The sequence below is a fragment of the Hyperolius riggenbachi genome, chromosome 3 (assembly GCF_040937935.1).
Source record: "Hyperolius riggenbachi isolate aHypRig1 chromosome 3, aHypRig1.pri, whole genome shotgun sequence".
Lineage (NCBI taxonomy): Eukaryota > Metazoa > Chordata > Amphibia > Anura > Hyperoliidae > Hyperolius > Hyperolius riggenbachi.
In genome coordinates, this window is record NC_090648.1 from 321,509,230 (window position 1) to 321,525,875 (window position 16,646).

General features: G+C 41.1%; 1 protein-coding gene across 1 annotated transcript; it reads right to left on the minus strand.

Moving 5' to 3' along the window:
* Positions 1 to 12,483: 12,483 nt before the first annotated feature.
* BTG1 (BTG anti-proliferation factor 1) lies at positions 12,484 to 16,282 on the minus strand. Its single transcript, XM_068276813.1, has 2 exons — positions 15,832 to 16,282; positions 12,484 to 14,094 (listed from the first exon to the last, which is right to left on the minus strand). The coding sequence occupies exons 1-2, from the start codon at positions 15,974 to 15,976 to the stop codon at positions 13,730 to 13,732; spliced, it is 510 nt and encodes a 169-aa protein (XP_068132914.1). The 5' UTR covers positions 15,977 to 16,282; the 3' UTR covers positions 12,484 to 13,729.
* Positions 16,283 to 16,646: the final 364 nt, after the last annotated feature.

Below are 16,646 nucleotides of genomic sequence, written 5' to 3' on the forward strand. Positions count from 1 at the left end.
TTATCTTATATAAGAAACTATTCATGTTTTTTTTCCGAACACATAATTTTAAGTGCAGTAATGTGTTATTTGTTTAGGTTTTTATTGATACGACTATAATAAAATCCAGTGGTAAACCTATGTATATAGAAAACATAATGACCTACCATCATCAGGAGAGAATTTCTTGTTTTGCCAGTCCTGCCATCACGTGAGCTGCTGTTTATGATGCAGCATTACGAAACTGCAGTCGCATAGAGCAGCCACTGGGAAGATTTGCCTTGTTTGGTTAGGAGCCTGTCTCTGATGACGGAAGACATGCACACAGAGCACATTATTTGCATATGCTATTTGTGACTTGCCAGGAGTTCACATTATACAATTATATATGAGCTGCTCATAAAGACATTTTGGGAAAAGGCATCCGTCGTGTTTTAATTTTGAAAAATTACCAAAAGAAGCTGAAAATGCCCTGAAAAAGGCGATTATCCCACTACATTTATATCAGCTTCAGTGCGAAATGTAGTGTTACACTGCCAGCCATTTCCATTTCAAACCAAGGTGCTACAGCTGAATTTATGCACAGAAAGTAGCAGCATATTTGTTCTCCTTTAGCTTAGTTTTCACACGGTTGTTCAAGCTATTCTTTTAGCAATGGCATCAGTTAGAATTAGTGGGGAGGAGCTATTTTAGGAGCTTTAGAGAAGATTAGATGTCAGGATGTGAGTAAGGGCAGGTTTGGGTTAGGCACCAGGCAGGTGGTTACATTGAGGGGATAGGTTAAGCATAAGGAAAGACCTAATGCAGGGAAGGTAGTGAGGCAAACCAGTTAATCTGGCCGCGGAACACACCTGGTAATTAGAGTACCGCCACAGGCCGCTGAGGAAATTGCGGCATGATTTAGCCGCAGTGATTTGTTACACAGTACGTCTTAGGCCTCTTTCACAGTGCGACGTTAAAGTCGCACGTTAGAAAATGTTTCAATGCAGACTAACGCACAGCAATACTAAGTCTGTGCGACATTCACAGGGCACATGTTGCGTTTGTGTGTAACGTGTAGCGTTATTAGAAAGTACTGCATGCTGTTCGTTATACACGTTATTAGCTGCATTGGACTGTTTGCACATGCTCAGTAATGACTAACATAGTTTTCATTGCCTGTATGCTCTACTGTATGCGACCGTAACGGGGTATTAAGTTGCTCCATGACTTTTTTGGGACATTGCGTTGTAATTTGCGTTGCGACTTTAACGTCGCATCAAAACGCACCCTCCTACTGTGAAAGAGGCCTAACACATAGCCAAACTCTGCTTAGCATCTGGAGAAGCGGTAATATGCTGCAGCTGTACTCTGATTAGCAGTAGTTGGCAGTTAGCGGTGGGAAGATTGAAAATAGTGGCGATAGCTATGGGCGAAGGTTGGTCACTAGTTTGGTGTAGGTAGCTAGAGATGGGCCGAACCTCTGATTTTCGGTTCGCGAACTTTCACGGAAGGTTCGGTTCACGCGAACTTTCGCGAACCGCAATAGACTTCAATAGGGAGGTGAACTTTAAAATTTAAAAAAATTTCTGTTGACTAGAAAAATGATAGAAAAGATGTTTCATGGGGTGTAATACCTGGAGGAAGATATGGTTGATTAAAATACACATCAAAAGTCCCAGAAAAAAATATGTATTTAATACAAAGCAGTGTTTTAACCTCCCTGGCGGTATGATAAATGCGGCTGCGCGGACGCGGGAGGGTTTTTTTTCACTTTTTTTTAGCATGTAGCTAGCCTAGCGCTAGGTACATGCTTCCCCCATCCCTGCGGCGTCCCCCAGTACGCGCCGATCGCCGCCGGCGCGTATGCCCATCCGGAAATCCCATTCTGAACTGGATTTCCATGAGGGCTTCCCCCATCGCCATGCGACGTCGGGACGTCAGAGGGAGTCCCGATCCACCCCTCAGCGCTGCCTGGTACTGATTGGCCAGGCAGCGCATGGGTCTCGGGGGGGGCACCCTCTGATGTAGGCGTGTAGCGGCGAATCGGCCCGGGCGATCGTAAATAACACGCAGCTAGCAAATTGCTAGCTGCGTGTATAAAGAAATAAAAAATTATGCAGATCGGCCCAGCGGGGCCTGAGAAATCCTCCTGAGCGGCTTACCCCGTGTCCAGCACGGGGTTACCGCTAAGGAGGTTAAGGTCAGAAATCTCATTGAATTCAGTTGCAGGCCTACACTTCTTTATGACATCAGGAATCTCCCTCTCTCCCGGAGGGAGGAGGATCTCATCTTCCAGGGAATTGTAGTATTTCAAAAGCCAGTTTACATACGGTGGCTGGGAATTGAACCCAAGCTGATAGAATGGTATAGTGGTTAAATGAGTTACCTACCGCACACTGAGACCTGGGTTCAATTCCCAGCCCAGCCTGGGTTCAATTCCCAGCCGCGGTGTATAAGCTGGCTTTTGATATAGTACAATTCCGTGGATTAAGCAAGATAATTTTTCTCTTGGATTGATCATAATGGTACATGCTAGGCTGACTTCAGCATGTAGTGTGGTTGGTGGTATAGTGGTTAAATGAGTTACCTACTGCACACTGAGACCTGGGTTCAATTCCCAGCCACGGAATGTAAGATGGCTTTTGAAATACTACAATTCCCTGGAAGATGAGACCCTCCTCCCTTTCGGGAGGAGGGGGTGGGGGGAGGAGGGGGTGAGGGAGGATAAGGAATAACAATCAGCTAGGAACAAACCTACAAGAGCCTAACTAAAATCTCCCTAGCAGAGTCTGTCAGCAGCTGACCCTTAACTAATTACTGGAGGCAGACGAGTGAGTAAAACGACTGCAGAACCTTGCCTTTTATAAGGGGGGGAGTGGGGCTCCAAGAGTGAGTGCAGTCTGATTGGTGATAATGTGCCTGCTGACTGTGGTGTAGAGGGTCAAAGTTCTGCTCAATAGAGCATTATGGGGCAAACGCCGGCGAACGCGAACCACCTAAAGTTCGCCTGGAACCGTTCGGCCCATCTCTAGTGGTAGCATATTTAACATTTATTTCCTATATTTATGTATAAGTAAATGAGTCAGAGGTGCCATAAATAAAGGAGTCAGTGTTTAATTTGAAGGCTTTATTTGCTGACTCCTCAATCCTGGTTAGCATTTACTAAAAGTGGTCTAAGAAGAGACAACAGGTAAACCAACAATGGGGTCATGGGCATCAAAGGCTCAGTGATGCACATGGTGAATGAAGACAAGTTGATCTTTGTCCAGTACCAAAGAAGAGCTGTTGTATAAAAAGCTGAAACAATGCCAAGGGTGATAGAAAGGTGTCAGAACCCACAATGCATCACAGCTTGATGCGTATATGGTGCTGTATAGCTGAAAACTGGTCAGTGTGTCCATGCTGATCCCTGTCCACAGCTGAAGACGACAATGAGTAAATGAGTGTCAGAACTGGACCATGAAATAATGGAAAGTGGCCTGGTGTTAAAGAGACATGTGAATGGCATAGTAGATGAGACAGCTGATTTCGGCGCAGATCTGCGCCAATGATTTGGGCACCACCATAGGCCATAATGTGAATTACAGCTATATTGGTGTTCATTTACTAATTTGGGTGCTGGAGCTCAAACTAGAAAAAAACAGGGTGATTCAGCTGCTGACAATACCCGGTGACCGAATTACACGTGTACTCCGGGCTGCTACATCCACCCTGCGTGGGTTTCCTTCAAGAATTCTGTTTTCCTCTCACGTGATATAATGAATTGGTTGTGTAATACGGATAATTACTAGAATTTTAGTAGCAAAGAAAATATTCTAATATTTTTATTTTCAGTTATATAGTGTTTTTTTATAACATTGCATTATTCTCTAATATTTGCAGTTTAGACACTACTCAGCTTTCTAAATGGGTTCAAAAGTTCACTAGCCTGCCCTGTAAAATCTTCCCTGCAGAGGAAAAAGATTGATTGGCCTCAATTCACTAAGCTTATCTCCTGTCTTTAATAACTCTTCTAGAGTTGTTACCATGGTGATAAGGCATGTAGTATTCAGGAAACATTTTACCTCAGGCAAACCTAAAGTTAACTCTTCTGTCTTTAACCCATTCAGGTTCCGTCGTTTTCACGTGAGAAATGTTCACCTCCCATTCATTAGCCTATAACTTTATCACTACTTATCACAATGCACTGATCTATATCTTGTTTTTTCCGCCACCAATTAGGCTTTCTTTGGGGGGTACATTTTGCTAAGAGCCACTTTACTGTAAATACATTTTAACAGGAAGAATAAGAAAAAACGGAAAAAATTCATTATTTCTCAGTTTTCAGCCATTATAGTTTTAATATAATACATGCCTCCATAATTAAAACTCACGTATTGTATTTGCCCATATGTCCCGGTTATTACACCGTTAAAATTATGTCCCTATCACAATGTATGGCGACAATATTTTATTTGGAAATAAAGGTGCATTTTTTCCGTTTTACATCTATCACTATTTACAAGTTTAAAATAAAAAAAATATAGAAATATTTCATATTTACATTGATATTTAAAAAGTTTAGACCCTTAGGTAAATATTTACATGTTTTTTTTTTTTTTATAGTAAACATTTTATTTGGGTAGTTTTGGGAGGGTGGGAGGTAAACAATAGATTTATAATGTAAATGTGTGTTAATTTTAATTTTTTTTTTTTTACAGGTGTAGTATTACTTTTTGGCCACAAGATGGCGGCCATGAGTTTGTTTACATGACGTCACTAAGCGTAGCACGCGCTTAGAGTGATGTATCGGGAAGGAGACGGCCAGAAAAAGCTCAGCTTCCGAGAGAAGCTGTCGCTTTTTCAGCGGGGGAGAGGAATCAATGATCGGGCTCCATAGCCCGATACATTGATTCCTTAGCTACCGAATCCGCGGCCGGGAGTGCGCGTGCACGCGCACGATCGGCCGCGGGGGCGCGCGGTAGCGCGCATGGTTCCTGGACGTAGAAACTACGTCCAGGAACCAAAATAGGTTAAGCTAACTCTTAATCCTTAAAATAACTCCAGAGTTAAAGGCCTCAATTCACTAAGCTTGTCCCGTCTTTAATAACTCTTCTAGAGTTGTTACCATGGTGATAAGGCATGTAGTATTTAGGAAACATTTTACCTCAGGCAAACCTAAAGTTAACTCTTCTGTCTTTAAGTTAACTCTTCAATCCTTAAAATAACTCCAGAGTTAAAGACAGGCTGTTAACTGCGTGTGAAAATAACTACAGAGGAGGTAAATTAACTACAGAGGAGGTAAAATAACTACAGAGGAGGTAACTTAAGGAATGAAGAGGTAAGATAACTCTCTCTTATGTGGAGGTAAGTTTTCTCTTGCCTTATTATCTCCAGCATGATCTTAGTGAATTGAGGCCAGAGACAGGCTGTTCATTAACTGCGTGTGAAAATAACTACAGAGGAGGTAAGTTAACTACAGAGGAGGTAAGTTAACTACAGAGGAGGTAAGTTAACTACAGAGGAGGTAAATTAACTACAGAAGAGGTAACGTAAGGAATGAAGAGATAAGATAACTCTCTTACTGTGTGGAGGTAAGTTTTCTCTTGCCTTATTATCTCCAGCATGATCTTAGTGAATTTAGGCCATTGGCCTCAATTCACTAAGATCATGCTGGAGATAATAAGGCAAGAGAAAACTTACCTCCACACAGTGAGAGAGTTATCTTATCTCTCCATTAGTTAAGTTACCTCCTCTGTAGTTATTATGTAGAATTCTGGAGTTATTTTAAAGGGCACCAGAGATGAACGTTTCACACAAAATAAACATATCAGTTGATAGCTTGTAAAGAATAAATGCTCTACCTGATAATTTTGCCGCTCTGGTGTGCCTTTTTTAGTGTTTTTTATCCATTATTGCTCCAGGAAAAATCAAATATGGCCGCCGGCCTATCCCTTCTCCTTCCGGGTTATCAGTTGTTCTGGATGTGCTGTCTAGGCTATATGAGACTATGCTGCTATCTAGGCTAAATGCAGCCTTTCATCTATGTGCCTTCATTTTGGTATGATGTACAGCTGCCTGTAGGAAGTCTCTCTCATAGGAATGAAACTGCCGTTATTATCAATATCTAGTGCACACAGAGCACACAGGGATCATATTACAGCCACAGAGCTTCTCTCTCAGGAGCAGCAGCCTCTCCCATGTCATCACAGCTCTCAGTATGCAAAGCAGGAAATCTAAGCCAGGAGAGGGAAGGCTTGGGCTTGAAAAGACTACACAGAAGAGTGACTCAGCTATAATGGTTCCAGGTCAAACCTCGACTGAATAGTCGGTGGATTCTTATCACAGTTGCTAATAGACTAATTAAGCAGATAACAATGAAACTAAAAGCAGGGTAGGTGTTTACTGTCATGTTCCCACTGATAAATGTAATAAAATACATGAGGGTGCTTCATCTCTGGTTCTCTTTAAGGATTGAAGAGTTAACTTAAAGACAGAAGAGTTAACGTTAGGTTTGCCTGAGGTAAAATGTTTCCTGACTACCATCACCATGGTAACAACTCTAGAAACGTTAAGGACAGGAGATAAGCTTAGTGAATTGAAGCCATTGTCTTTTAAAGCTTATCTCAAGTGTCTGTCAGCCTTCTCTGCGACTTTGAAAGTCGTGGAGTTTAATGGCTCATTTGCATAGATAACTGGGGTTTCTTAAAGGGGCCCATACACTCAGCCGATTTTCCGGCCGTTCGATCGATCAAAATCGATCGATCGCAAATCGGTTGACCGACCGATTGGCGGCCGATTTCGATCGATTTCCATCGAACTGGCAGGGTGGAAAATCTAGGTCGATCTGTTGAGATTGCTTATCATTTTGAATTGGCCCTAATGGAAATCTGATGGCAAAAAAATGCCATCAGATCGATGTTCCATAGATTTCAAACTGAAATCTATTGGAATTCTATCCTAGTAAAAAATGTTCCTAAAACACATCAGATAGATAAAAAATCTATCTGATGATCTATCTGCTGCTAATCTGACGAGTGTATGGCCACCTTAACTCTTCGTTTATTGGAAACAATATTAGACTTGTGTCTCTGCTGCTAATGTTTTTTTCTTAGCTGAACTACACATGCAAATCATAATTTTTTTTGGCTTCAGTGTCTCTTTAACTGGCCTTACCCACACAAAATTGTCCTTGGACTATGATATGCCATGGTAAGGATAAGATGATGAGCTACTGTATGAGGCAGGGCAGTTATTAACAATACAATATACTCTATAGAGTGCTGCAGAAGATAATGGCACTATATAAATAAGAGAAAAAATTATTTTTTATCCTTCAAATTGCCTGCATCTCAATGTAACTGAGCATCTATGGACTCCTCCTCTCACAACTTAAAAAGGCTTGGTTATTGACATCTTGGAATAAGATACCACAAGACACCTTCCAGGGTCTTGTGGAGACCATGCCTTGATGGATCAGAGCCATTTTCACTGCACAAAGAGGACCTACAATACTTAATATTAAAGAAATGTTTTTAATGTTGTGGCTGATCAGCCAGTTGAGTAAATACACACACTTGCTAGCATAGCATCTAGCATTGCCAACAACAGAGTGACACGCAGCTTCATCACTAGCTGAACAAAGCTGATATACAAACAGAGCAGAGCATCACTCTTAATTCTGGTTTCCCATTGGTGTTCTTGTCATTGCGCTGTGCCTTGCCTGCCTTTACACGTATGCGTCCTTACAAGGAAAGCAAGTTTCCCCCTAAGACACATCTAAAAATCCATATATGAATCAATAAATCAAAAAAGAGCATATTTGATCATTTTGATGGAATCTGTCGATAATCTACTGCTCCAAAAATATGTCCGTTTGACAATGTGCAAATGATATTGAGAGATAATTGATCCATTGAGCCAGGAACGCCTAGCAGATCAGCAGTGGGCAATGAACTGTACGGGAAAAATGAACAGAAAGGCATCAGATTGAAGTTAGAATCTTTAAAAAGCTTTGCGGTGCACTTACTGATATTCCTTAATTAGCAGAGCACTCGAGAAATATTAATTTGCTACAGTATCAGCACATTATTAACCCAAGGCCGACCATAATTGCCTCACTGTAATCTTACTAAAAACATTAAAGGTTACAGTTACCAATATGATATGGACTGCCATTTTAGCTCACTATGTACGCTTTAAAGAAGCACTGTAGTGCCATAGTATAATGCAGTAATTGATTCAGAAAGAATACCCACTTTTATGAAAATGTTCCTAGTTTCAGCATCAGAAACACTAGTAGCCCCGCCATCCTAGTGATGCTTACGGTGCGTGTACACACGCACTACTAAAGAGAATGAAGAGCTCGTCAGACCATCCCGCTGGGCGGTCGTTCTCCCGACAGTAGTGCGTGTGTACAGTCTGTCCACTGAGCGAATCGTTCAGAAACAGCCTTATCGGTCTGCAGACAGAGGGTCTGACGGACCAGTCGTTCTCTTTAGTAATGCGTGTGTACACACCTTTAGCCTCACTGGCTCTTGAATACTCAGTAAACAAACATTCCACAGAGATCACCTGCCAGGACTAAAGATGTTGCCACCTGTGATTAAGAGTATAAATCAGGGAGGTGATACATGCTGGGCATACACGGCCCAGATTCTTCTTATCAATCGAGTCGCTGATGGCTCGATTGATAAATTCTGACATGTCCGATCACCTCGTGGATCGATTCCCGGCTCGAGCGGGAATTGATCCGCGCGGGGACGTGCCGGCATCGAGCCGCTGGCTCGTTACCGGCGCATTGACGAGCTGAGTATGCCCGGCATAAGAGTATAAATCAGGGAGAGGAAAGTTGTCCTATGGGGTCCTATGGGAGAAAAGCGCTTTACAAATGTTATTGTATTGTATGTTACAATAGGCAAATACTGACTAAATAATTTATAAATGAATCTTGCAGAAAAAAGAATGTTGCTAATCATGTTATTCCCAGGGCTGTGGAGTCGGAGTCGGGGCAATTTTGGGCACCCGGAGTCAGAGTTGGAGTCGTTGATTTCATAAACTGAGGAGTCGGAGTCGGATGATTGTAGAAAATCCACAGCCCTGTTAAGTATTAGACTAAGGAGTCGGAGTTGAAGCCATTTTGGGTACCCGGAGTCGGAGTCGTGGTTTCATAAACTGATGAGTCGGAAGATTTTTGTACCGACTCCACAGCCCTGGTTATTCCCACTACAATTCCTCTTTAACACTAAGGGCCTGTTCATACTTGCTGCGTTTGTAGAACGCGTATAAATTCAAAGAAACGCAAGTAGAAAAACGCATGCGTTTTTCTTGCGTTTGAATGCGTTTTCTATTGCGTTTTGCACAAACACGTGACCCAGGGGAAAAAAAAGAATTATGGGAACCGCAGAGGAAAACGGACGCTAAAAACGCAATAGTACGCGTTTTTGATACGCGTCCATAGACTTTCATTGCGTCCGTTTCTATGCGTATCGCACAGAACTGCTTGCAGCAATGCGGATGAGAAACGTATGCGTCTCATACGCATACATGTGAACTACCCCATTAAAAAGCATTACGAGCCGTTTCTATGCGTTTTTGGTACCAGTACGCGTTCCCTGAAAACGGCTAGGAACGCATATAGTCTGAACAGGCCCTAAAGGACAGTCATTGATATGGTCCACCCACCTTCAGGGGAGGTGGTTACACAAGGAGACATGTTTATATGCAATTAAGGGGGGAGGGAGGGGGGGGGGGAATGGAAGAAGCATAATTTCATTCCCATTTACTTCTGTCGTAGTTACCATCAATATTTGGAATTAAGTAAGAAGAATCTAGCTGTACAACATATTCCACTTTCTCCCTAGCAGCCAGCTAGTGTACCTCATTTACATTCTAACCTTCCCCTAGCAAAAGAGTTATACTGCTCTATTTCCAAGACACATCATACACAGGGCCAGGTAATGTCACTCAATCAAGTTTAGTTTCTGTATATGATAGATAATTATATACAGTATATGTACACAGAGGAGGCCATGACTGTTTGTTAAATCCAGAGGCACCACTTCCCACTTATGTTCTCATCTCAAATCTGATTGAAAGCAATAGACTTTTTTGCCTGTGGTAGGTTGTGATTTTTTTGCACATAGGTTTCAGGTTTTTTTTTTAATCTTTCCTTCTGTAGAATTATTTTGAGATGGTAACACCCCCTTACCTATTTAAATTCGCCCTTTGGTACCGTATATATTTTAAGAAAAAAAAATCTGTCATAACTAAACAGGATTCCCACTGAGCCCCCTCAAACTTCATATGACATCGTAGCTGCTGTGTCAATGTGGGCAATGCCACCTTTGCAGATCTAGTGTTATGTCACCACCCAGTGATGCAGTTTATACAGCTCTCCTTCAAAAACTACTGCATGAAATGATCTGCAAAGATCATTTTAAGCTATACTTATTTAAAGTGTGTACTGACTGCCAATTGAAATGGACAGAATCCTAATTATATTAAAAATAAAAAATCCTGACAGACGGCAATTTCTAAAATGCAAGTATAATTTCATATAAAGAGATATATTTCTCAGACAAATATTTGTAGCAGTGACATCTGGCTCATAAATCCATTGCACAGTTACTGTTAATTATGTCAGCAACTTAAATGGTCTATAAACTTGCATTGTAGTTGCTATAATCTGCTGTTACTAAAGAACCGATTGCAGCAGCTAGAATACACGTTTGTGGAGCTCCAAGTTGCTTTTACCATGTCGGTGAGCAGATGGGGTGACCAATGACATGCAAATAATTCCAAGTTACTTCAAATTTATAAGATAAATGTATGAAAACGCTTGCAGTTTGAAAATGGACCATGGACCAATCAAATGCTACGCCTTTATGTTCAAGCTGCATAAATTTGCATAAAATTAGCATGTTCATTTGCATGTCATTAACCTTCCACAGCTAGCAATAACTTCACTAGAAACCATTATCAACTATAAGGACTAGTTCCCAGCGCGTTTCCCAATTGTGATCACATTGCGATCTGTATTAAATCACAATCTTGCTGCATGCAGCACTTCTGAGTGACTATGTTTGAAGGAAGGCTTCAAAATCACTAGGAAAAAATCGCTTTGAAAAATGTTACAAGATCACAATCACTGAGTAATTGTGGTTTGTGAAAGACCCAGGTACAGTATTCAATTTGATTAAATTATTGCCTCCCTCTAGTCACGTAAGCTAAGCAAAAGTGAGTAAAATGATCCTGCTTTTTAAATCAATAATAATAATAATAATAAGACAGTTATGGCTACTACCGCTGTGACACCTCGACTGCAAATATTTGCTCTTTTTGCGTACTTTGGAGAGCTTGCCATTCAAACCACACCTCCTTCCCTGCTAGACATGTTCCCTCCCCTCCAAAGCAATAGAGACTGAGTAGCAGCTTGGTGACACCCTTGAACTGTATCCTGTTTGGGAGGGCTGTTGTCATCAAAATAAAGGCATTGAAGATTTTTTTAATCAGTTATACTCTATTCCCATGACAAGGAGGTGGTAGTTTATTTGAGACTGAACAGGCATCCTAATCCTAAATTGAGGTACACAATCAGGTTTTTTTTTTTTGGGGGGGGGGGGGGGGGGAGTAAACCCTATTTTACACAGAAAAAAACCCTGTATATGCCTCCACACTATCAGTGAATGTCTGTTTAAAAAAAAAAAAAAAAAAAAGTTACAGATTGCCCAGCAAGCCCACAGTGAACCGGGAATCCTAGGAGTCTGTAAGGGTCTGAAAAAGACCGAAAAGCCCCCTTACTAAGATGATATGAAAATAAGAAGTTTCCCTTCTTAAAACAGAAGGTATTTGTGATTAAGCAAATCTAATTGCTAAATGCTAGGTTTCCAACATACTCTGTGAAAAAAAGATGAAGTTACAGTATAGATTATACTGGGTAGTATAATCTACTGAGGAAAAACTGAGCACATACCTTTATATTGCAGACTGTAGGTACAAAGTGTTGAGGAAAAACCTATAATCCAGGCAAGCTTTATCCAGAAGCACAATATGTTTACATACACGCAGCCTATCTTGATGTTATCCAACTGTGCAAACCACCCTGCATTGCTCATTTGTGCAACCAAATTTTTGTTGCAAAGTGACCACTTTCTTATGTGTTTCCATAATTAAATGCATTGTGGCATTTGCACAGTAGTCAGGGTTGAAACATTCCAAGAGATGGGAAAGTTGATGTGCCCCAATTTTATATCCTCACTTTATAATTTAATTCCTTAGAATGGTCGAGATTTCCTGAGATTACTCTCCACTGTGTTTCCTGGCAATTAGCCTTTTATACTGAAGATTACTTATGTAAAATGTACGTGTTTAACTCTAGCCTATTCCAAATCATCATTCCACATTGGCAGGCAACTCCAATTAAAACTCCTAGTTTGCATCGCAGATCCGGTATCAGTAGGAGGCCATTTTGGGCCCTGTTCAGCCTTCTTCTTTACCCTAAAATAAACTGACCAAAAACCCTACATAAACAGACAAGTCGGATTTAAAATGCCAAGATAAGAAACAATTTATTATAGAGAAGAAAAATCTCTCATTTAAAATAGAAATCTGTACATTTTTTTGCCACAATCAATATACATGAACTGTACAAATTTACAGCAGTTCATAATTTATCAAATAAAAGAGGACTAACAAAGTTCACAAAATAGATGGTGCCTTGTGGAAAAAACTTTTACCCAATTAAGTACAAGAAATTACAAAGCAGAACTTCACTTTCTAAAAATAAGAAGTTGACTCCATATTAGAAAACTACAAGCTAGGAAATGTACAGATAAGCTGGCTGGTGAGAACGCCATAGTTCAGACAGTGTCCTTCTTAGGTATTTTTAAAGCCTGTAGACAAGGCAGGGCAAAACAAAAATAAAAATATGTATATTTAACGTTCAAGTTCATTTCACAATATGAAGGATACTCAAGTATGTTTTTGGCAGACTTACAAATATTTTATCTCATGCCTATATACATCTATCCCTATTTTCAGTGCAAGTCACGTCTGCCATGTACAATTCCAGTAAGTGTCATATTCCCAACTCCTCACCTTGCTACTGAGCTGCCAGAAATAGTAACATTGAAGACATTAGTGCAAGTTATGCTCTGCAAAAAAACAGCAGAGTAGAAAATAAAAATCATACAAACACATTGAGCTTTGGGTTCACAGGTTAAGGGGCATCTGCTCACTCTGCTTTGGGCAAACATCTGCCACCTAGCAAGTTCAGGCTGTCCTTACTCCATTGTAAACACAACCTGATCTTATCTAATCACAGTAGTTATTGATTTTGGAGTCACTTCCCCATTTAAAAGCCCTGACCATACATGGGAAATACAACCTTGCACTACCAGGTGATAAAAGCACCAAAGCAGAGTGAGCACATAATACATATGATCACCGACTGTTTCTTGTGATAAACATATTGGGGCTGATTTGCAAAGGAAAGTGCAAGTAAAAACTGAAACAGTTGCTGAGGTTTCTCCAAGTAACTGTTGCAGTTTTTTTTTGTAGGTTGTCTTTGTAAATCAGCCCAATTGCCTTTTCATACAGGCTGTTAAATTACTTAAAAGTACTGTCCAAACCATGGCACTTTCACATCCGTAAGAACTACTTCTATTTTGTGCCCAATCTTCACATCTGTGACACTGTACTTCACGATCCATCCCCATAGGAGCCCTCCCAAATAGACATTATTATTCCATCTGTTACAAGATGATCCAGCCATCGACTACTGTATATCTTAACCAGATACAGTCATCATGTTGTATGTTTTAGAGGGACTTGTTCGACCAAGAAGAAGTTCATCTTTACAGCTGATTCTGCTCTCAACCAGAGGCAAGCTTCCATTGTGACTACTGCTGCTTGATGGTACAGCTTCATAAAGTACACATATGGAACCATCCTCACCAATGCGATAAGAGACTTCATAGGGATCAATCCACAAGGTGAGTTCACTTGGCAGAAGTTTGAACATTTCTCGGCTGCTCAGTCCAATACGGTCTGCTGCTTGCCCTATCAAGGGATCCATCTTATGGTTTATCCGAATGCAACGATAGGCAGAACCTTTAGAAGGTTTCTCAGGAAACCAGTGATGTCTATAGTGGTCTAGGGAGGGAGAAAAACAAGAACTTGTTCACATATGTACCAAAACAAAACAGAAAGCACAAGAGAAAACTAAATCAAGTAAAACAAACAAACAAAAACCATCATTGGCATGTTAAGCTTGAGGATCATTGGAATATATTATGAAAAAAGGAATTATATATAGACATGATTATTAAACATAATCCATGTAACCAGAATAGATTTTTATTATTTTTATGATCAAATACAAAATAGTGCACCTAGTTTATAAACCTACTTCCTCCTCTAGTGAAATAAATGATTGGCCCCTATGGACACTGCTCTTTTCTGCAGTCAGTACAATACTGAATAAATTAGGTTGGTTGATTTTGCATAAGTATGGAGTTTATTATTCTTTTCTGGGGAGCTGACTGAAGCCATGCTGCCATACCCCTGTTTTCTCAGTACAATAGAGCTGCTGTTTAGAGTAAAAGCGAGCCCAGCTAAAGCATAGATCCATATAAAAGAAACACAAAGCCCTAACAGAATGGCAACAGGACTGATAAACATCTCTGTGTTGCCTAGGCACGTTTCACAGCAGTCTTGTGACTTTGTTTGTTAGCAGCCTGCACAAAGTGCCTGACACAAATAAAAAAGGATGAGGGAAGCATGTCCCCATATAAATGTGGTTGGTCACATGCAAGCAAAGAAAAAGCATAAAAAAAACTATGTTGAGGGCAGAAATGCTTCAAAAAAATGTACATTGAACCTCTGAATAATCATACCACAAAGAAAGAGCAAAAGGTATTCATACTAGCACAAAAACCTATAAATGTAATTTAAGTCTGATATAACCAGATGTAATGTACCCTCCACTTAGAAAATAATTAGGTGATGTGCCTCAACATGTCTGTAATTAGACCTGAGAAGGAAATTCGTCACCGATGGCGATGGGCACAAAGCTGCAGTGTAGGCAGGAAGGACATACAAGGCTGTACTTTCCAACCACTGGGGGAAGAAGTGGTCAATGTACAACAAAGAGTTGGAAAAACAAACAACTCCTCAACTGCCTGTCTTGACTACTTTCCATCTACCATATAAATGTGTTTAGTCTAAGCAGCAGCTAAAAAACAAACCTAAAGCACACACACCAGAAACGATGAGGAAAAATAAAAGTCAAAATACAACACAATGGGAAAATATTCTCATCAAAACAGCTCATATTATTTAGCATCAAGCTAATATCTATTTTTTTTCTTCTCTCTTTAATTTGGATACCTATCGGGCTGCCTCTGAATAAAGCCTGGTACACACTTTCAACAATGATTGGGCAATCAATGAACAATGTTACTACCTCCATGTAGTATGAGGGTTTACCTACACAATATGCTCATAGTATTCAATATCTGTTGACCCTCATATTACATGGAGGTGAGAAAAGTGTCCAGTGTATGGCCAATCATAATTGAAAGTGTTTACCAGGCTCTTCTATTTGTAAAGTTCTGGATAATACAGACACCTACACATAAGGGTAAAAAAATAGATACACGCTCAAACTTGATACACAAGTATAGCAAAAGAAAGAAACATAGAGATCTGCTAATCGCAGGCTGTCGAATATGCAGTATGTATATGCTGCATACAGATCTAGTTCAGGTTACAACACACACAAACAATAAAGGGGGAGAACCTATAGGTCCCTATAGCTACTGTCACATATAGGCAGCAGTGTCTAGGAACAGGCAAGCAGGGGGAGGGGACATTGACAGCCTGTCTTACCTGATAGCAGCTCTTGCAAGGACTGGTTGAAGGTCTGCAGCTCCCGGTCATTGGTGAGCCCCTTAGTGCGTAGGAACTTGGAGATAAAGGCCACAGCCGCGATGATTTCTGGCTTCATGTTGACTCGGGCGTAGTGGGAATACATGGAGGCTGCTGGGGGCGCCACAATGGAAGATGGTCACTTTTTTCCACTTGAAATTTTTTAGGATGGGGATCTATTTTTAACTTTTGCGATTTTTTTTGTTTACTTATTTTGACTTTTTTGTTTGTTGCTTTGTGTTTATTAGAGCCGAGCTGGCGCTTGTGTCATGGCCAGTGCCTGGGACTGCTGGTTGTTAGAGTTGCGGATTCCAGCTAACATCACGGGAGGGAGGAGGACACACCACCGTCCGGCTACCACAGCCACAAACCTCCGCTCACCCCTTTGCACGCAGACAGTGAAATGACTCGGAGCGGAGAGCCGATATATTCGCTACGACACAGCAGGAAATGACGCAGATCAGGCGGGGCCCGCAGAGCAGCCCTATGAGAAGATCGCACCATGATGACGCTGCTGTGTTGCAGGGAGGACAAGGCTGGGCTGACGTAATCCTTCTGCAAACAAACGGGAAGGCAGAGCGAATAAAAAAAAAATCCCCTCGTAAACGAGCCCATCCGGGCCGAGCCGAGCAGCTGCACCGGGACGCCATTTACGGGATGTTATGTTACGCAGCCCCGCTGCACACCCGTCCATTCTCGTAATACGTGTGTAAATGCCGCTTTGCTGGATGTACGCACCCAAGTCAACATGTCACGTTTGTGCCCGGTGTTTGCGT